At 43.6% G+C, this 23,018-nt stretch overlaps 2 protein-coding genes across 3 annotated transcripts in view; one reads left to right on the forward strand and one right to left on the reverse strand.

Moving 5' to 3' along the window:
- Positions 1 to 23,018, forward strand: part of LOC142159791 (uncharacterized) — a 1,176,369-nt gene that overhangs the window by 451,219 nt on the left and 702,132 nt on the right. The window lies entirely within an intron of this gene.
- Positions 1 to 23,018, reverse strand: part of LOC142160016 (uncharacterized) — an 84,508-nt gene that overhangs the window by 23,054 nt on the left and 38,436 nt on the right. Inside the window, exon 4 of the mRNA XM_075214935.1 lies at positions 17,589 to 17,593. Coding sequence (XP_075071036.1) covers positions 17,589 to 17,593 — 5 coding nt within the window. The remainder of the gene's footprint in view (positions 1 to 17,588; positions 17,594 to 23,018) is intronic.

Here is a 23,018-nt window from a genome sequence, read left to right on the forward strand (position 1 = left end):
GGGAGCAGACAGTCTCTCACATTACTGTGTCCCAATGAGTGTGTGACTGTCTCACCAGTGAGCAAGTGACAATCCCCACCCGCTCTGAGCATGTGACAGTCGTTGAACCTGGGGGAACATGGTATCCCTTCCCAGAGCTCGTGGCGTGTGACAGTCACCCACCCCCGTCCCTCCGAGGAGCGCATGGAATTAGTCACCCACAAAGAGTTTGACAGTCCCCCTCCCAACACCAAAGCTCCTCATGGAACCCAGAGCATGACTCTCCCCACATTCATTGTGATTCAAGTTTAGGGCATCTCTTAGGTTTGTGTTTTTCAGCCGTATCACTTGCACCAGGTACAGGGCAGATGTAAGTGCAGACTGATAGTGATGACTACATGTGTGTAAGAGAAACTATAAAAATACGTTTTATGTACAGTACGCAGTAAGAACATCCTGATTATGTATTTCATAAAAATATATACAAAAATGGATTTTGAAAAATATATTTTTATTAATGATTATAGTATTAAGAGTTAATTTATTTTATAAAAATTTTTTTTGCAAGTGTTGTGATGGGACTTTATATTGCACATATGTATGTGCCTATCCTGCACTGTGTTGTGTCTGTCTGCATACAGCTAGTAACATATAGCCAGAGCTTACTTATTTCCATATTGAAATGGAAATGTTTCTCGACATCCGCTTGTATGTGAATATGGACTGTGAAAGTAATAATTAACATAAACATATATATATATATAATCACAAATATTACCAATATATCAACAATAGGATAAGAAACATTAACACAAATTTATGTATAAGAATCATATGCTCAATAATTATATCCTCTTACTTTAAGAAGGAATAAAATTATTTACTTGATATTTTTAGATAAAGGTCGACGTGACCCAGTATAAGGAAACATAGCAATAAATAATGTGTCAATGTCATAAAATGAATTGCAGGATGGACAAGGGTCAGAAAATGAAAGGGACACATAACGTACAGAACATGGACAGGACAGAGATAAGAATAAGTTATGTCAGTTCAATAAAATTCATAATGCCAGATAAAGAAAATCACATAACAGATGGTCTATGTCTAACGTTTAAAGTTCTTTTAAGAATAAGCATAATAGGTAATCGGGGGAGGGCATTAATAAACATTATATTCCCCTCCGCCTTTAAACATGCTCTCGTCTCACCCATTCTCAAGAAACCCAACCTTGACCCCACCTTACTCTCTAATTACCGCCCCATTTCCCTTCTCCCATTTGCCTCCAAAATACTCAAGAGACTTGTCTGCAACTGTCTCTCCACCTACCTCTCTGAACACTCCCTGCTTGACCCTCTCCAATCAGGCTTCCGCCCCTCCATTCCACTGAAACTGCCCTGGCTCAAGTTACGAACGATCTCCTCTCGGCTAAAGCCATGGGCCACTACTCCCTCCTGATTCTCCTAGACCTCTCAGCGGCCTTTGACACCGTTGACCACCCCCTCCTGCTTCACACCCTTCAGTCCATTGGCCTCTCCGGTACCGTCCTCTCCTGGTTCACCTCTTACCTTGCTAACCGTTCCTTCTCTGTTTCCACCTCTGATTCTCTCTCCCCCTCTTCCTCCCTTCCAGTCGGGGTCCCTCAGGGCTCTGTCCTTGGACCCTTACTATTCTCACTATACACCTCTTCTCTGGGTGCACTCATCAGCTCCTTCGGCCTCAAGTACCACCTTTATGCTGATGACACTCAACTCTACCTTTCCTCTCCTGATCTCTCTCCCTCACTTCTCTCCAGGGTATCCGCATGCCTCTCTGCCATCTCCTCCTGGATGTTCTCTAGATTTCTTAAACTCAATCTTGCTAAAACTGAACTCATTGTCTTTCCTCCCTCTCGTACCTCCTTCCCCTCTGACCTCTCTATCACTGTTGACAACTCATCTATCTCCCCTGTTCCCCAACTCCGCTGCCTAGGTGTCATCCTCGACTCCTCTCTCTCCTTTGCCCCTCACATTCACTCTCTCGCCAAATCCTGCCGTTTCCAGCTTCGCAACATTGCCCGCATTCGGCCCTTCCTCTCCCAGGATGCCACCAAATCTCTTGTCCACTCTCTGATTATCTCCCGCTTGGACTACTGCAACCTTCTCCTTATCGGCCTCCCCCTCTCTCATCTCGCTCCCTTTAGATCTGTACTTAACGCCGCTGCTAGGCTTATTTTCCTCTCTCGCCATTCCACCTCTGTATCCCCACTCTACCAAGCCCTTCACTTGCTCCCCTTCCCCTACAGAATCCTTTTCAAGCTCCTCACTCTGACTTACAAGGCCCTCGCCAACTCCACAGCTCCCTACATCTCTAACCTTAACTCTGTTCACACTCCCTCCCGCTCACTGCGATCGTCCAACGATCGTCGCCTCTCTTCCCCTCTGATTACCTCCTCTCACGCATGTATCCAAGACTTCTCCCGCGCCGCTCCTTTCCATTGGAACAAGCACCCCCGCTCCATCAGAACTTCCCCTAATCTGTCCTCTTTCAAACGAACATTAAAAACTAGAGATGGTCACTGACCCCCGTGTTTTGGTTTTGGATTCGGTTTTGGATCTGGATTACCGTCGTGTTTTGGTTTTGGTTTTGCAAAACTGCCATTGCGTGTTTTGGTTTTGGTTTTGGTTGGTTTTGTTTTGCTATTTTTTTGGAAAATCCATGTTTTTGGGCCTAAATTAACCCAATTTAGTGCTCCAACTGTTTTAGAGACAAGTAATCTAATTGTTGAGGTAATAAATCATCCAAAAAAACAGTTTAATTCTTCGTTGGTAGGCCTATTCTACACACAAAACAGATTGTCTTCCTCTCCATCTATGCATATTGGCAATGCAGCCATCGTCTTTGAATGTATATTACACCCTACAATTATAGTTAAATATGTAAAGAAATGGAAAAAGCCAGTTTGGTTTCTGTCTCTCAAGGCCCCCCTCCACTTGTATAAAATACCAAAAAATTCAGCCATTATAGACTGTACAATATTAATTGACATGGAGAAAGCCAGTTTGGTTTCTGTCTCTCTAGGCCCCCCTCCACTTGTATAAAATACTAAAAAATTCAGCCATTATAGACTGTACAATATTAATTGACATGGAGAAAGACAGTTTGGTTTCTGTCTCTCTAGGCCCCCCTCCACTTGTATAAAATACAAAAAAATCCAGCCGTTATAGACTGTACAATATTAATTGACATGGAGAAAGCCAGTTTGGTTTCTGTCTCTCTAGGCCCCCCTCCACTTGTATAAAATACTAATAAATTCAGCCGTTATATACTGTACAATATAAATTGAAATGGACAAAGGCAGTTTGGTATCTGTCTGCATTAGATCCTCTCTCCACTAGGAGTAAAATAGAAAACTATTCAGCCGTTATATAATCTAGAATATAAATAGAAATTGAGAAAGGCAATTTGGTATCTGTCTGCATCATAATCATCAACATCATCATTAGCGCCCTCGTCGCCTACACAAATCTCCCCCTCATCCTCTTCTAATTCCAAAGTGGCATCCTCAATTTGGGTATCACCGGCTACACTCGGGCTATTAAGGCACACATCAGCAGAATGCTCACGATTAGACATTCCACTGTTGGATGGACTCTCCACAGGGATTGTTGTCATTTGTGAATCAGAGCAAATATTCTCCTGTAATGCCTCACTGTTATCTTGCAGCTCGGCTTTGACGCGTAACAGTAGTTGTGCACCAATTGTAGGCTGGGTAACTTTTTGGGATCTGCCACTAATAGCCAAAGGTGAAGGCCTCATTCTCTCTTTGCCACTGCGTGTGTAGAATGGCATGCTTGCAATTTTTTTTTTATCGTCACTTAACTTTTGCTCAGTTACACTTCTTTTTCGCTTCAATACAGTAAATTTTTTTTTGGTTTTTGTTTTTTGCACTAATTTGAAAACACTCTGTTGTTTGACATCGCCTTGGCCAGATGACGTACTGGGAACACTAACATCAGGACTGGTGACAGAACCTGGTTGCTCATTCAGATCATATGTGGACTGCTTTGAATCCATTCTGAGCGCAAACCACTGGGGAGTGCTAAAAATTATTTAGTAGATACTGCTGACAGATATGACTTTTGACAGCCAGAAATATTAATGCACAATTAGGGAGGACACCCCAAAAGCACTGAAGAGTGCTAAAAATTATTTAGTAGATACTGCTGACAGATATGACTTTTGACAGCCAGAAATATTAATGCACAATTAGGGAGGACACCCCAAAAGCACTGAGGAGTGCTAAAAATTATTTAGTAGATACTGCTGACAGATATGACTTTTGACAGCCAGAAATATTATTGCACAATTAGGGAGGACACCCCAAAAGCACTGAGGAGTGCTAGAAATTATTTAGTAGATACTGCTGACAGATATGACTTTTGACAGCCAGAAATATTAATGCACAATTAGGGAGGACACCCCAAAAGCACTGAGGAGTGCTAAAAATTATTTAGTAGATACTGCTGACAGATATGACTTTTGACAGCCAGAAATATTTATGCACAATTATGGGGGACACCCCAAAAGCGCTGGGGAGTGCCAAATATGAAGGAAAAATAATAAACCTCTATCCTCCTCTCTGCACTAGCGATTTTGGTTAGAGCAATTGCAAGAACAATATTGTATTCTCTGTCCCTGCTCTAATTAGCCTATGACTACACCCTGCTCTCTCCCTCTGTCAAATGGCGATGGATTGCTGTGGAGGCGTGTATTTATAAAGTTGAAGTATTGCGAGAACCGAGCCCCGAGATCCGACGACGTCACAATGACGTTCGGCCTCGATTTGGATTCGGAATGGGCGGGAGAGTACCGAGCTGCTCAGCTCGGTACTCGGATACCCAAAGTTCGGGTGGGTTCGGTTCTCGGAGAACCGGACCCGCCCATCTCTATTAAAAACCCACCTTTTCCTTAAAGCCTTCCAGTCTCATGCCTAAACTCCCACCGGTCGGCTACCTCTCTTTCTCATCCCTTCTTCCCTTCTCCCCCCTTCCTCGACTCCGTCTCCGTTTCTCCCGTCTCATCCATGTGTCTGTCTGTCTTCCCCTCCCTTTAGATTGTTCGCTCCTTTGAGCAGGGCTCTCCTACCTCCTGTTTCCATCACTTTTAACTGCGCTCTCCAGCTACTCAGCTCACCTCCTCTCAGTCCCTCTGCCCTCTGTCTCCTCTCGCTTCTCTCCGCTCCCCTCAGTGACTCTCAACCTGTCATCCGTGCCCACCCACTTGGGCCATAGTTACCTGCCTATACTCACTTTTGCCCTCCCTCCCTCTCTTTCATGCTGTGCCTGAGCCCCCAGAGTTATAGTGCTTACTGTTACTTGTACTGTGCTGTTTCACCTTGTACTGTGCCATTGTTTGTCCTTGTATGGCGCTACGGATACTTTGTGGCGCCCTATAAATAAAAATTAATAATAATAATAATAATAATGTTATTGTATCATTCTAGGTATAAAAGGCATTATACTAAAAATAGAATACTGTACGCCAGTGGTTCCCAAAGTTTTGCAGTTCGCGGCACCCTTAGAGCCTCCATAATTTTTTTGGAGGCACCCCTCCAAAATAATTGCTGAACAGTCCCGTTTTTATAAGTAGTTGGGTCAAAAAACGTAATAAGTATTTAGGGCAGGACAGAAATACTTATTTATTATATATTTTGTTTCAATTATATTTATCTCAAGACCAATTTACAGCTAACTCACACTGTGCCCTCCTTCATATCCACACACTCTGTGCCCTCCTTCATATCCACACACTCTGTGCCCTCCTTCATATCCACACACTCTGTGCCCTCCTTCATATCCACACACTCTGTGCCCTCCTTCATATCCACACACTCTGTGTCCTCCTTCATATCCACACACTCTGTGCCGTCCTTCATATCCACACACTCTGCGCCCTCCTTCATATCCACACACTCTGTGCCCTCCTTCATATCCACACACTCTGTGCCCTCCTTCATATCCACACACTCTGTGCCCTCCTTCATATCCACACACTCTGTGCCCTCCTTCATATCCACTCACTCTGCCCCCTCTGCATCCATTTACTCTGCCGCCTCTGCATCCACTCACTCAGCCCTCTCTGCAAGCTCACTCTGCCCCCTCCTTCATTCTTTTGCCCCTCCATTGTTGTTTCCTATCACCATTCCCCTCCATTTCTTTACTCACCATACTTTACCTTCTTTCTTCTGGCTTTTCTTCTGTCTTCCTACCACTTCGGCGGTGCCTGGGACCCAGCTTCCTCTCTCCTGCCGCTTGTCACTGTATGTCGGGCGTGAGGAGGGAGGAGGGAGGAGGATGCTGGGTCCCGGCCACCGACCGGATTGGTAAGTTCTTTTTTATTTATTTTTTCTTCTTTCTTTTCTTCCTGGCCACGGCACCCCTGTGACAGTGACGCAGCACCCCTGGGAGCGACGCTTTGGGAAACGCTGTTGTACAGTATAAAGTCTTAAGTGATGGAGGCGTGGCCAGGACACCATACTATGCGGGCACGTTTTCAGGAGCTCCGGATAACGAGCCTGGATAAACTCTCCAGTGTAGGAGATTTTGCCCCAAATTCCAACCCCGGCTCACCCGTTTTACATGTGGGAGGCAGGGGTGTTTCTGTGGCTGTCAGAGGGACCTCCGGCCTCACCGTGACCCGTGTGGGAGAGGTGTGGGCCCGTCTGGTGCGGCTGTGGCTCCAGGATACCGCTGCGGGAATCTATCCTGTTGCCCCCTGTGTGGACTAGCCCTCGCAGACCATCCACAACAGACACCTCCCGGCTGCCCTGTGTGGGACTCGGCCGCATCTGCCTGCCACGCTGCACACCTTGCCCCCCACTCTTGGAATCCAACTCGTGGCTGAGAACATCGGTTCCAGTGTAGGAACCTGCACCCGGAGCTGCAGATTTGTGTTGGGCTGACCCAACGGGGCCTGGAAGAGTTGGGGCCTACCTCCAGTCTAAAAGCCTCAGAGTTGGGTGACTGCTGTCCTCCCGGCGATCTACTTCCTGTGGGTGCGTGGCGAGATGGCCCAGCAACAATCCGACCCTTCCTCCCCCGAGGTAAGTGGACCCCCAGCACCCTTCCCTTGAAAAATCTTTGCTGGCAGTGAAGCTGCAGGGGTTAATAGAAGCCATAATATCAGCACCCTTTTATCACCCTACATTTTCCTCGGAGATTCTCCACAAAGAGGGCTCGAGCATTCCGCTGGATTTGGCCATCTTATACCGCCTATCTATAATCTCCGTCACAAAAGGGTGCATATCTCCAGGACGGCGTCCCTTTCCCGTCTCTGGGTACTTGCTTCATCCAAGCACACAAGTCGCAGCATTCCCTGGACACCTCTCCTCATACTCGCAAACGGAAAGGTCTGGACTTCTACCTGGCTGGCCATTGTTCTGCTTTAATATAAATCGCGATATGGTGTAAGTTACAACGCTCCGCATGGCCACTGCGCCAGGGTTCTCGCTTGGAAAGCTGTGGCGATGTCTACTTTTCTAATTTAAAGACAGAAACCTTCACAACAGCCCTTCCTGTTTGATCTATTGGTGACCGACTCCTCGAGTATACCATGCCGAGGAGGGGCAGGAAGACGGGTGGATCAGATCTCTCTCAGAGCCTCAAGAAGTTTGCGTTTACGGAGGCAAAGACTGCAAGCACCTCCTCTTCACATCACAAAGCTCATTCTGACTCTGACGATACAGACTCCTCGCCATTGACCCGCAAGGACTTACAATCTTTGTTCCGGGAGGTTAAGAAGACAAGGAAATCAGTACAGGCGGTCCAAACAGAAGTGCATAAAGCTATTGGCTCACTAAGGGCAAAGCTCCAAGAACTCGGGAATACGACGGATCATTTGGAAACTAAAATGGATGAAGCTGCCTCCTCTCACCGGGACATGGTGACTGACATCCAACGATTGCAAAAAGATATGCTTCATATGCATTAGCAACAAGAGGATCAAGAGAACAGGGCCAGGCATAATAACCTGCGTATCAGAGGAATCCCTGAGGAGGTGGATCAATCCCTCCTAGATCAATAGCTAAAAAGACTTTTTGTCAGCCTAGCTCCTGCTACTCCAGAGGATCAACTTCTTCTGGACAGGGCCCACAGAGCCCTTCGTCCTCGTCCTCAAGAATCCTCCCAACCTCGAGATGTCATCCTTCAGTGTCACTATTATACTACCAAGGAAGTGATCCTGCGGGAATTTCGCAAGACTGACTCAATCTCCTCTGAGGACGCCTCGCTGCAAATTTTCCAGGACATGGCTCCGCTTAATCTCCTGAAGAGGTGTGAATTGAAGCCGGTGACATCTATTCTTAGGGACAATAACATTCGCTATCGATGGGGCTTTCCATTCCACCTCTTGGTTTGGCATCATAACAAGCTTCACTCTGCTCGGTCAATGGCCGAAGAGGTTCAACTCCTTGGGACTTTGGGCCTCCCAGCCCCGACCTCTCTCTCCCACCTTGTGGCATCGGGATCGTTGCCCAACTCTCTGGGATCCACCTCTGTCTCCCGGAAGCTTCCAACTACCGAGTGGACGACTGTGATAAGAACCGCTAAGTCACCTGTTGCTGTTCCACTGCCTTGATATATGCTTACTGTGTTTCTTTGTTCCTTTTGGTCTCGGAAACCACCCTGTTTCACATGACTTCTCTCTACATGATCGACCGCCGGTTTTCAGTCCTTCTCATGTAGATTTGGAGGAATTAGGTGCCATTGGCTCCAGTTGTTGGGTTAATTTGTTTTCTTACTAAGTTTCTGTGTGAATACTTTATTGTATTGTTTTGTTATTGTTTCACTATGCTATTCATCTACTGCCCTCATTTCAATCTCTTTCTCTTTGTCTGGCAGATTCTCTGCCTTTGGGTAGTAGCTTGATTTCCTTCCCTCACGACATTCCTTTTCCATCTAGCCTTCTACATTGCGTTTCTGACCCTGGCCGGGAGGTTATGTGGGTGTCCACATTCCATGGCTGGTACTCCCAGGCCACGTTCCCAAAATGGGTTTATTGTCCTTGCCCGGCCCTCCCTTGCCACTGGCACTGCCCCGTACCTTTGCTGGCCGGCACCATGGTCCAGGTGTGCCTATGCACGCTGGCCCTGTCCACTACCTCACTCCCCTTTTTTCCTTCCTATCCTTTCTTACCTCAGGCACTTCTTCATACTCTGTGTCTTTATCACAACAGTATTAACTTGGAACTGTCCTTGTTTTTTTTGTAGTGCGACCGGTCCTCGCTGGGGGATCTGAGGCGGCCCTGTCTTCACCTCCCGATGGCTTCTAGGATCTTCTCATTGAACGTTAAAGGTTTAAACAGCCCACAAAAGCGTACAACACTTTATCTCACACTTAAACAACATTGTTAAACAACAGATATAGTTTTTCTTCAGGAAACACACTTTACCCGTCATTCACACCCGGAATTGAAGTCTAAACGGTACCCTTTTGCTTTCCATGCTTGTGACCCCAGACAGAAAAAACGGCGGGTAGCTACACTTTTTGCATCCCACGTGACATTCAAGCTTTTGACATCTCATTCTGACCCTGACGGTCGATTTCTAATCTTAGTGGGTAAGCTCAATAATACTTTATGCACCCTAGTTAACGTGTACGGTCTGAATCAAAACCAGCATTCATTTCTTGTTGCCCTAGACTTCTTGCTCTCTTAGGTGCGCCAGGGAGAAGTGATTATGGCAGGGGACTTAAATGTTGTAGTAGATGATACTATAGATAGATCTTCCACTTTGCTCCCCCCCACTAGTGGCTCGGAGTCATGTAAATCTAAGGCCTTGGTGTCCCTTCTTTCCCATCATCTCCTCTTTGATTCCTGGAGACTTAAAGAACCCTCATCCCGAGATTATACATTTTACTCCTCAGTTCATGGAACTTACTCGCGCATAGATATGGTCTTCCTCAGCCACGATCTGTCATTGAAGCTCAGGGTGGCCCATATACATCCGATGGTTTGGTCTGACCAATCTCCTATATCAGCCGATCTTTCAGACATAGTTTCCCGCCCTCGCCCCGCTACGTGGCGTATTAATGACTCCATTCTCCACGATCAGCCATTTACATCAGAGCTCCGGACCCTTCTAGAGGAGTATTCTCTCTTTAATGACCTCCCCAAAACTTCCCCCATGACCCTCTGGGAAGCCCATAAGGCAGTAGCGCGGGGCCATCTTATTAGGATGGCCTCACGCCGTAAGAAGTTGGCTATCTCCAAACTTGCGTCATTAACTATTCAACTCCAGACTCTGGAGAGACAGCATAAACTATCCCCAGATGAAGATGTACTGACCAAACTTCTAAAGGTGAGATCTGACTTGAACCTCCTTCTGAGTCCACTGCCTCGGCCCTGAAACAGCTGAGGCAGACGTTCTACGAGAAGAGAGATAAAGCTGAATATTAGCCACTTGTCTGAGGGCTCAGAGATCTCAAAACAACGTTATGGCCCTGAAGTGTCCTTCTGGCTCACTCATTTACAGTCCTGACCAGATAGGGAGCGAGTTTCAGAAATTTTATTCTACATTGTATAATTTGGATGCTCTGAATCCTGGGAGCGCTCCCCCTGTGGATACAATAGCAGCTTTTTTGAGGCGAGCGAATCTCCCTACTCTTTCCAGTAGCCTAAATCAACAATTAAATGAGGAGATTACATCAGAGGAAATACTGGCAGTTATCAAGGCCCAAAAGACCTCCAAGGCCCCGGGGCCTGATGGTTTCTCCGCAGCCTACTATAAAAGATTTTCCCAGACCTTGGTTCACTACCTCCGCTCCCTGTTCAATGCAGTCTTGCATGGAGACCCCTTTCCTAAATCCATGTTAGAGGCGCGTATTGTAGTCATACATAAGGAGGGGTAAGACCCTAGCGACTGTGCAAGCTACCATCCCATCTCCCTTCTTAATGTCGGCATTAAGATATATGCAAAGATCCTGGCCACCCGCCTGAATGAGGTCCTTCCGGATCTAATCCACTATGACCAGGTGGGCTTCATCCCGAGTCGCCAGGCTAGGGATAATACTCGTCATGCAATAGATCTTATTCAAATTATTAATCAAAGACGTCTTCCGGCCATGATGCTTTCTCTGGATGCCGAGAAGGTGTTTGATCGAATTTCTTGGGATTTTATGACTCTTGCTCTCTGAAGGCCTACGGCTTCTCGGCTGAATCTAGCTAGGGTCCTGGTTAACGGCTCTTTATCGGACCCTCTCTCCTTCTTCAATGGGACCAGACAGGGCTGTCCCCTATCGCCCTTAATATTCACGCTAGTGATAGAACCCTTGGCGGCGATGATCAGACAGACGGAGTCGATTTCAGGTGTGACAGTGGGGCCGCGGGAATTCAAGGTTTCTCTCTTTGCGGATGACATACTTCTTTCTCTGACAAACCCTCAGGAATCTCTACCCTCCTTATATAAACCTATGGATGAATATGGCTTCCTTTCAGGCTATAAAATTAATTTTGTTAAATCAGAGGCCATGCTCCTCCATCCCTAAGGGCCAGTTTACAGACCAATTTTGCACTACGCTGGCAGGCGAATAAGATCAAGTATCTCAGAGTTTATATCACCTCTACTTATGATAGATTATATCGGGAAAACTTCCCCCCTTTTGACTAAAATCAAACAGGACCTGGAGACGTGGAAGAGCTATATCATATCTTGGCTGGGGAGGATTATCGCTATCAAGATGAACTTGATCCCTAAACTTCTATATCTTTTTCAGACTCTTCTGGTGAGGATTCCTGACTCCCTATTTAGAGATTTGCACTCCTCCTTCCTAAAATTTATATGGCGTGCCAAGCCCCCTAGAATCTCGGTAGCAGTGCTCAAAAAGCCCAGGGCTCGGGGAGGCAGAGGCTTTCCAGACATTAAATTTTATTATTTGGCATCCCATCTGACCCAGGTGGCGGAAACCTATGCCCCTTACCAGTCCATAACATGGGTGGACCTGGAGACCCACTTTGTTGGGGTCCCCTCTATGGCATCACTCTGGGGCCTTGCTAATATAGACAGACCACCAGCAGCCTCCTCTCTTCAATCTCTTAAATTCTGTTTGTCCCTTTGGGACTCATACCGGGTCAAATATAAATTGTCCTCCTCTATCTCACCTCTGACTCCTCTTTGGGGCAACCCACACGTCCCTCCTGGCAATTCAACACAGCAATTTAAACACTGGATAAATGAGGGAATACGGGTGGTCTCGGACCTGGCAGTCAATCAAACTTGGGTCTCTGTCGGAGCTTCACCACAGTTTTGAACTGTTTCGCCCGCTCTTTTTTGAGTACTTCCAGGTCCAACACTTCGCAATGTCTTTGCCCTCCCCCCCAGGATGTTCTCAGGACCCTTACTGCCTTTGACTATATGTGTCTACATTCCCCTCTTACTAAAGGGATGATCGCCCAGATCTATAATTGACTCATAGAATATACCTTTGATACCCCAGACCGACATGAGCGATAATGGGAAAATGACTTGGGACCTCCTCCAGATGATTCATGCTGGGAGGAGATCAGGGAGGGGATTGCCAAGACCTTGATCTCTACATTATTTAAGGAAACAGCCTATGAAGTTTACTATAGGTGGTACTATACTTCTGACAAGTTGTCTCAAATGTTTCCCACGGACACTGCTGCAGGAATGTGGCCAGAGAGGTATGATGCTACATATATGGTGGACCTGCCCTCGCATAGTTCCTATCTGGAACATGGTGCTTACGCTTATAAACTCTATGTCAGAACAACAGATAAATAAGGACCCCTGGTCATTCCTTCTCTCTCGCCCTATACCTGATGTGAGTGCGCCTTCTAATGAGCTTATCTCCCACATCTTGGCAGCTGCTAAATCCCTAATAGCAAAGCATTGGAAAGACCCTAAGGCTCCCTCTATGCAGGAATTACGGTCCTACATATGGCATGTCGCAAGCATAACGTGTTACCTTCATGATAAATCATATAATATCGATAAGGTGTGGGCCCCGTGGTACTTACTAGAAAGCCGCAGCTGTCTATCCAGTACGGCTCCCCCTCCCGCAGTTGGAACATAGCTTCGGGGCCGCTTCCGGATCCCCTATGTTGGACACGGCGGACTGCTGGCGAGTAATGTATGTCTGTTAATTCTTTTCCCAATATAATCGTGTGGTTTAGCTTTTCCTAGCAATGTTCCATGTCTACTTATAAGCAATATTGGTAATAGTATTTGTGCCTTTCTACCCCCCATTCCTCCTCCCTCTTTTCCCCTCCTACCCCACCCCACCAACATAAATGTATAAAACACAGAGAAGATACCTCGTATATTAATACTGTTATGTTCACTATGTTGACTGTGTTTTTCCTGTTGTTTCCTCTTTAAATAAAGATTTAAAAAAATCTTGAGTGATTAACATGTTATGTTATTATCCTGTAACCTGTTTCTAATAAACAACTATATTGGAACAAAGACTGCTCATGCTTCATTATTGAGAGAAACCTGAGACCACCAGAAATCCTACTATAACATTTTGGGGGTGTATCAGGTTGCAAGATTACAATCATGAAATACTAGCACAAAGAAAGAATGATACACTCACAAACTATGTATATGTAAAAGATTTAATAATTAATATGACAATTAAAATACTTAGCTTCGATAGTTTGTCAGACACACACGTAATTCCCCGGATTTACAGCATGGAGACCCCACATTCAACAAGCAGACTTCGAGTTGAATCATGCATCCTAGAATACTTTGATGGAGGAGATCTGGCACAGCCTTCCTGACTCACCAGCGAGGTCTAAAGAAGGTCTGAACTATGCCATGTTATATAATCCTTTTCCTTACACTAAAGTGAATGCTGATGCATTATGGGCAGTTGATGACAGTATCATTCTGAGTAAAACAGCTAAGTTTGCAAACTGAGCAATTACATCCATATATTGCTTAACAACAAACATTACAACAAATACTTAAGAATACACAAATACTCTGTTGTAAAACCAACATTACCTTAATTTGGTAAATAACCATTGTCTGAGCTGAGTTGAAGGACATAGTCCACTGTATTAGGTTTAGGGAAAACATGGCCATAATAATGTGCTGAAACATCACAGACTTAGGGCTAGATTTACTAAGCTGCGGGTTTGAAAAAGTGGGGATATTGCCTATAGCAACCAATCAGGCTTTAGCTGTCATTTTGTAGAATGTACTACTAAATAAATGAAAACTAGAATCTGATTGGTTGCTATAGGCAACATCCCCACTTTTTCAAACCCACAGCTTAGTAAATCTAGCCCTTAGTATATGTTCATAAAGAGACACATAGGGGCATATTGGATTCGCGGTAACGCGCCGGAACAGCCGCGAAACGTAATACACGGTACCGCAATAACGTGGATTTTACCTTAATACCCGCAAGAACGTGCACTTTTCGCGGCAACGCGCGTTACCGCGAATCCAAAAGCTAATTGAATATGCCCCATAGAAATCAATGATAGACTCCATCTTGTTTCATAATAAAAGGAAAATACCAAACTACTACAATTGGTCTATCTTACAAATGGACGAAGACCTTAAACAACTATTGGGACCCAAAATCAGTTGGAGATGTTTGAAAAATATTAAAGACCTTTTAATACAGAGTGACTTTACCACTAACACAAGAAAACAACCCAAAAATCAGGCACCTATCCCTGTGGAAAGTGTAAGGCCTGTTGGTACATTAATAATACATCAATAAGACAAATATATTAGATCTGTATGCTGTAGAACATAAAATTCATGATTCTTTAATAGCGACACAAAAGGGGTGATATACTGCCTACAGTGTGTGCATAATAAAATCTATGTAGGCGTGACTTCCAGACCCCTAAAAAAACGCATCCTAGAACATATTAGGAATGCTGAAAATGATTAAAAGAAATGGAAGACTTTAACCTCTGTGGCCAAACACTTTTTGAAAAGACATGGAAGTAATCTAAGTGACCTAGTAGCCTTCGGTTTGAAAATAGGTTTAATAAGATATTGAATTAGGTTAATAAGCAAAATATTAACAAATGTAATATAGAATATAATATCAAATATTGCAATGGGTAATCTAGGTTACTAATTTTCACAGATAATTATACATAACATTTTTTTCACATTATATATATATATATATATATATCACGTAATCCTTGTTTAAATTATAGGCCGTTCATATGTTCACTATGCAGGAGGAATTTTTGTTTCACCCTTAAGCAAAATAATATTTATTACACGAGTTATATATTTTTTTCACTGACATTTTAACACCAGAGGTTAAGTCACAATAGTTTTATTTCACTTTAGTCTATTTATATTCATATTAATTATCATTCATCACTTATTTTTACTATTTAGTATTATTATTTTCACAGGTACCTTAATACCTAAGATCACATCATTATTTATGTTCATATGCTATTCTATATTTAAAAATTATTTTCTACAATCATTTAACTATTCTTATTTTTAATATTATGTTACATTAACTTTATACTTACGAAGCTAGAGAACCATGACCTTAAATACCACTGGATAGGTAGAATCAGATGTCAGTCAAAATAATTCCCATGGGAAAAGTTAGGGGAAGTGTAAAAAAAACATCATAGATACAGGAAATAAATCAATGGTCTGATGAGGTTTTAAGAAACGAGCGTCAGCTGCATCTCTGGACGCTTTCTAGTGTAGGTTTTGCTACATTAAATATTATGGTCATTTAGGAAATAATAGATATGTATCTGTAAACCACTATTAAGCAACATATTAATGCTTGCTGCAGCCGAGTGACAATGAGACGGCTGCTTGACGCAGAAATAAAAATAAGAGCGTGATAGCAGGCAGGATTAGCATTGCTTTAACTAATTAAGCATTCTATTGGACGCTCTTAGCTGAGATTTAATTTCTTAACACAAAGGTGATATAACATAAAACATAAAATGGATATTAACGCATGTCTCCAAACCTGCCATTTCCCAAAACTCACTAGTGCCCAACTAAAATACCTAAATGAAGACATAACATCAGAAGAAATAACTGATGCTATCAAAGTGCTCAAGCAACGCTAAGCCCCGTCTCGACAGGTTCCCTGCTCAATATTATAAAAAAATGTAAGGGGTCCCATGATCTTAGGCTTATTTAATGCTATGCTACATGGGGAGAAGTTCGATGGGGCCACCACCAGAGTGGAGATAATAGTAATTCCTAAGCCAGAGACCCTACAGATAAGGGCAGTTATAGACCGATCTCGTTGCTAAACTGACTTAAAACTATTTACAAAAATTCTTGCTAATAGGCTTGGTAGAGTGCGTCCCTCATTGGTCCACCCAGGCAGGTGGGATTTGTACCCAATCGACAGGGCACAGATAATACCAGAATACTTATTAACCTGATACTTTTCACATCCCAATTGACTCTCCCAGCTCTGGTGGTCACGCTAGATACCAAGAAGGTGTTTGATAGTTGCCTGACTTTTCATGCAGCGCACCTTAGTAAGCATGGGAATACAGGGAGCCTTCTGTAGAGGCATAGTAGCTCTATGCCACAATCCCACAGCTACAGTTCTAGCAAACGACTTCTCCTCTGCCCCTTCACGATTTATAATGGGACTCGCAAAGGCTGCCCCCTATCGCTCCTGCTCTTTGCACTGATAATGGAGCCCTTGGCAGCTCACATCACACTGAACCCGGACATCACAGGGATCAACACAGGTACCCTCGACCACAAAATAGCATTACATCATATCACCTTGCCCAACTTATTTCAAGAACTCCATATAGTGAATTATCTAGCTACAAAATAAATGCAGAAAAATCTAAAGTCCTAGATGTCAATATGCTCCGTCATCTAATACAGTCCCTAAAAGCAAACTATGTCTTCAGATGGCAACCTCAAAAACTTAAATACTTAGGAATATACCTCACTAAAACATATCCCCAATTATATACAGCTAACATTACTTGCATTATAAACTCTATAAAAAAAACAAAAAACAACTCACTGGACCAAACACCTTATCTCATGGTTTGGGAGCATAGCCAGCGTTAAAATTAATGTACTCCCTAGATTGCTCTATATTTCGTAGACTCTTCCCATCCATGTCCCCACCCAAGTTCTTAGGAATTTACAGCAATCATTGACAAAATGTTTTTAGCTGGGCGGAAACCTAGAATTCAAATGCAAATTCTTGATAAAGACCAGACATTGAAAGGCCTGGAAGTCCCTCACCTATGGAAATATTACCTGGCTACTCACCTTTTCCAATGTGTGGCTTGGCATTCCCCGCCACATCAAAAAGTGTGGACCCACATAGAATCCGACTTATTATACTTTTACTCACCATATTCCCTCCTATGGACAACCCCAAACCAGAGAACTAAGGCAATCTACAGTATCACATTCCTACGGTCAATTTCTCCCTCTCTATATGGAATGTGGCTACACACACCAACCAATTACTCTCCAGCTACTCGATGCTCGCCCCACTTTGTTACTCACATGTGTTCCCTCCAGGACAGGAACCCTGACTCTTCAGACACTGGACGCGACACAACCTGCTATTTATGTGGGATATTGCCCCCATGCACACTTCCCCTGCATTTGCTGCCTTCAGTACCACATACAGCTTCTCAACCAGGTATTATATCACTACCTCCAATTTAGACACCACTTTATTTCCCTGAAGCTCGCTTTAGCCACTGAGCAAGTCTCACCGCTGGAAACTGGAAGGCCTTATCTCAACTATCTACTGTTATGATTCCTAGTGTATTCAGGAAGCAGCAACAGAAGTATAGAAAACAAGTATCATTATTTAGGCAAAATATGCGAACGAGGATTCAGTTCGTGGAATATGCAGATTATCGTTAGCAGAATAAACAGATATACTCCAATACACACATATGAACAGGTGTGATGAATAGCAGGAATGATCCACAGAGCAATTGTACTGCTAGATTTTGGTCTTCTAATCTAGATCTGTTTTAAGCCTCTTTATGCTCCCTTCTTAAATTCTGCTCTTCCCTCACTTACTTGAGGCTGTCTTCATCCCTTGCTCAAGTCTAATACACCAGATGGTGAGATTACATACATACACATACATACATACACATATATATATATATATATATATATATATATATATATATATATACATATATACACATACATATACATATATATATACATGCACACACACACACACACACACAAAGAGAGAGGGGCAGAGACAGAGTGCACAGTAGTGACAGAATTGTAATAGTCAAGAACAGTATGTCTCACTTTAATCTCACCCCTAGTCCATGCAAACAGACATTTGTGTAAAACATGGGGGAAAAAAACGAAAACATAAAACCTGTTCTAGAACAGACATCTTGCCTCAGTCTAAAGTCATTTGCCTTTCAGCATGGTCCAGTAGTAGCAGGTGCGGAGAATCCATTCAGCAGGAAAATGTCAGATGGGAATGGAAAGCATTCAACAAAGATTCCTTTTCTGTAACCCTTACAGTTCTGGTGGTTATCAGTAGCACTTGGAAGAGACCTTCCCAATGGTGTGGACAGGTGAAGTTCAGACGTACCTTTGACAAGGATCCAGTCACCAGGTTGAATGTTATGAGCTAAGTTTCGGCTTGTTGAAAAATGGGTAGATTTATCGCATTACTGTAAATGACTAATGGTCTATGTAAATTATTGGAAATAATGCCCCAATGTATAGCTGCCCCAGTTAGTTCCAAAGTGGTAAACCCCTGGGTTAACATGTGAGAAGACAATTAAAGGTTTGCTGCTTTAATAATAGCACTTGTGATAGGGTTAATGTAATCTCCATAATAGTGTGCATTACTGGTGGAATCTCCTTTTTTTCTATGTAATATCACCTTCTGAAGAAGAGATGCTTCCATATTTTGGCACTACAGCACCCTTCAGATGTGTTGCACAGAGAAATGTTTGGTGTTTATATGGTCACTAAGTGAAGATAAATAGAGGGGTATACATTCGTTGTTCTGCTGTGTCTGTGTGAGGATACTAGCTCCAGATGACAACGGCTAGATCACTATTTACTATGACAACACCTCTTTAATTCCTGTAAACAGCACACTGCTAAGTACAACAATCTAGCTAGTCTCACCTGGATCTACTCTGCAATGCGCCCCTCACTGAGAAGGTCAAGTCAATCAGAACAATATATCTCACCTGTTTGTAGCCTTTATAAAGTCCCTCAGTTCTACCAAACCTTGGCACAAGCAAAGTTTTATTTTGGATTTCCTTGCTTGTGTTTTCAAGAAAACTTGATTTGTTGACTGTACAACACTATTCTACTTTCTCCAACACATTGACTTCAACTTGTACATCACTACCAGTCCTCTCAGGACTAAGAGGCTTGACCAGAAATGGTGCATCTCTTATAGATACCCCAGTCAAAAGGTCTTTTGTGGGAGCTACCAGTGGCATTCTGTTCAGCTGTACTATCTTTGGTGATTGCACGCTCTATTGCAATAAATGAATAATGCTTAATATCTGTATATTCTATTTCTTTATCAGTATACATTCTGTAAACGTATTATTATTATCTTTTGTTTATAAGACGCCACAAAAAGTCTGCAGCACCGAACATGACATATACAGAAAGCAGTGATCAATAATACATTACATGATACATGAAGAACAAAATACCAGACATACTGAATTAATAAATATACAGGTAACATGATAATGCAGATCAAATTTACAGGATAATGAGTGAGAGTGATGGTCGTGACCAGTGTGAAGACCTAAGCTTAAGAAAACTTGGCTAGGGTACAGAGACTAATGTAATATTAGAAGGAGGACACAAGGAGAGAGGGTCCTGCTCATGAGCACTTACATCTTAAAGGAAAGGGGGAGACACGAAGAGAATGGTATATACTGGGGGAGTGGGGATGAAAGGCTGATATCAGCCTTCCTACTATCTAGGCTTGAATAAAGAAATGAGTCTTAAGGGGATGCTTGAAGTCGTTGGGAGCAAAGGCTAACCTGATGGAGGCGTGGGAGATCGTTCCACAGCTGGGGAGCAGCCCGGGCAAAGCCCTGGTTGCGTGAGTGGGAAGAGAAAATCTGTGAAGTAGTGAGGCAGCGGTCATTGGAAGACCTGAGGCAAAGAGTGTAGGTAGTGATGAGTTTAGAGGAGTAGGGAGGAGATGGGGATTAAATGATGATGATGATGATTGAGATCTTTGAAGCTTAGCATTTAAATGTAATTCTGTAGGCAATAGGGAGTCAACGTAGCAACTGGTGGAGGGGAATATATAGTAATAATAGAGATAGAGTGGCGGGAGAGAAAGATAATGCGGACAGCAGCATTCAGGATAGACTTAAAGAGCGGCATGGTGACAGTTAGTGTTTAATAAGATATTCTTGAAATAGTCTTGGACAAAATTGATATGAAGGTTTATTCAGCAAAAAAGACAACCCTTATCCGACAAGCAGGTCAGGACAGTCAAGGGCATACAGTGAATTATGCCACACCTAAAATACTTTTTAACATATTAAAATCAAGAACAGGATATGATTTCGTCACACTGAATATAAGCTTGAATACATTTTCTTGCTGGAAGTTCTTTCGAGAAGAACAATTTTGTATACGGTATAAGATCAGCTTTTGCAGCTGTGATATTTTCCTGTTTGTAAACTATCAGACATTTCTTTTGTTATGTACACAGTTTTAAACAACATCCTATAAAGCATCATACAGTATAATATGGTTACTTGGATACAAAAATGGCTACACTATAGCAAGCATAATATTATAACTTTCACATCCTGTAGGCAAGAGAAATGATTACAGCAGTCAAGGCGAGAGATTACAAAAGTGAGTAAAAATTGTGGTGGCTTCCGTGGTGAGAAAGGGTCGTATCTTGGATATATTCTGGAGGTGGAAGTAGCAGGAAATTTGAGAAGGACAGAATATGAGGTTTGAAGGAGAGGGAGGAGTCTAGGATAACCCCAAGACAAAGGACTTGAAGGACAGAAAGTAGTGTAGTATTATTAACAGAAATAAAAAAGGTGGATGAGCCCTGTAATGCGGGGGAGAAGTTTGTTCAGTTTTGGAAATATTGAATTTAAGAAAAAGCAAGATCCAAGATGAGATGACCGAGACACAGCAGGAGACATGAGACAAAAGGAAAGCGGAGAGGAGAGGGGTGGAAAGATAAATCTGGGTATCATCAGCATAGAGGTGGTATTGGAGGTGTGGATGAGGACATCAAGGGAGGAGGTGTAGTGGGAGAAGAGCAGGGGGCCAAGAAGGGAACCTTGGGGAACTTTGACAGGAAAGGGAAGAGGGGGGGTTGTGCAGTCATGTAGAGATGGAAAAGGAGCAGTTGATGAGGTAAGAGGAAAACCAGGAGAGGCCTATAGATTTGAAAGTTTGCAAAAGGAGGAAATAGTCAATGGTATCGAAGGCAGCAGAGAGGCTGAGAAGGATATGAAGGAGGAAGTGTCCTTTAGATTTAGCAAAGAAAAGGTCATTACTGACCTTACACTAAGGGCAGTTTCTGTGGAGTCGAAAACCGAATTGGAGTGGGTCAAGGAGTGTGTGAAAAGAGAAAAGAGGCAAGATGGTTGTAGACAACCCATTTGAGAAGTTTGGAAACAAAAGGAAGGAGGAACATAGGGCAATAATTAGAGAGAGAGGTAGGGACAAGAGATGGTCTTTTGCTATAAGGAAAACGAGAGCATGTTTAAAGAAGGAGGAATAGGTTGAGGAGGTGGGCCAGGTGGGAGCAGACCTCAAGAGAGAGGGAGTGGAAAAGATGGGAGGAATGGGGTCCTGTGGGAGATGGAGGGGGAGAGAAGGGTGCATATTTCATCTGCAGATACCGAAGCAAAGGAATAGAAGGAGGGTGGGTAAGAAATGGGAGTGACTAAAAGGAGGAGGGGATGGATATAGTGTCCACAGAAGAGAATGAAAGGGGGACCAGGTGGGGCAAGAAGGCACCGCTGGGAGATGTTTTGACGTATTTACTAAATTCTGGAGGTGAAGTTGGTAACAGACCAGACAGCTGAGAGCAAGAAGGGGAGTGGAAGAGGGGGAAGGGACAGGAGGGAGTTGAACATGGCAGAAAGGCGATGGGGGTTGGAGGATTGGGAGGAAATGAGAGCCTTAAAAAAAGAATTGTTTAGTGAGTGATAGGGTCAAACTAAGGCGAGTATGAACTTGAAGTCAAGGAACTCAGCATGAGTGTGTGACTCATCCGTTCTGCAGTACAGTAGTATTTTTTTAAGACAGCAGGTAATTTTGGAGTGATATGGTTGAGGTGGGAACCAAAGAAGCTTGATATTGACAACCAGGGGGAGTCAAGTGCAGTGGTAAAGGTGTGATTATAGGAGACAGACTCATCGGGGCAGAAAAGATTGGTGATTAGGGAGTGTAATGAGTCCAGGGAAGAGGAGAACGTGGTAGGATCAATGGTGTCAAGGTTATGACTGTGAGGTTAGCCTTAGAGGACGGGGAAGGCAAAAGGGGTGGAAAGATGCTAAGGAAAGAGATGATGTTCGGTGAGAGGGAAAGGTGAATTGATGATGTCAGAGACAGTACAGAGTTGTGAAAAGACCAGATCAAGGGAGTGGAGACTGCGGTGGGAGAGGAGGTGCATTGAGAGAGACCAAGGGAGGAGGAGAGGGAGAGAAGTTGAAGGTTCGAGAGATAAAGAGATCATGGATACAGCCCAATTTGTTACGGACTGACCTGGCATTCCAAAGACCACATCATAGAGGAAGAGAGAGAAGAGGAGAAAAGTCGACGAGATCGCTGGACTGAAAGGGTGTGTATAATATTGAACAAGGTGCATGACAGGGAGAGGGTTGGAATTGGACGAGAAACAGAACTAGAAGAGGACCAGTCAGTGGGCAGGGGACAGGATGAAGGGGAGCAACAGGTGGGGGGGGGGTGCAAGGATGGGAAAGTGAAAGGCAGAAGGAAGAAATGATGCGAAGGTATAAATTTCCAAGGAAAAGAGGGAGTGGGTATGTAGGAACATGCCTATTTG

Source organism: Mixophyes fleayi, chromosome 6, assembly GCF_038048845.1.
Source record: "Mixophyes fleayi isolate aMixFle1 chromosome 6, aMixFle1.hap1, whole genome shotgun sequence".
Taxonomy (NCBI): domain Eukaryota; kingdom Metazoa; phylum Chordata; class Amphibia; order Anura; family Limnodynastidae; genus Mixophyes; species Mixophyes fleayi.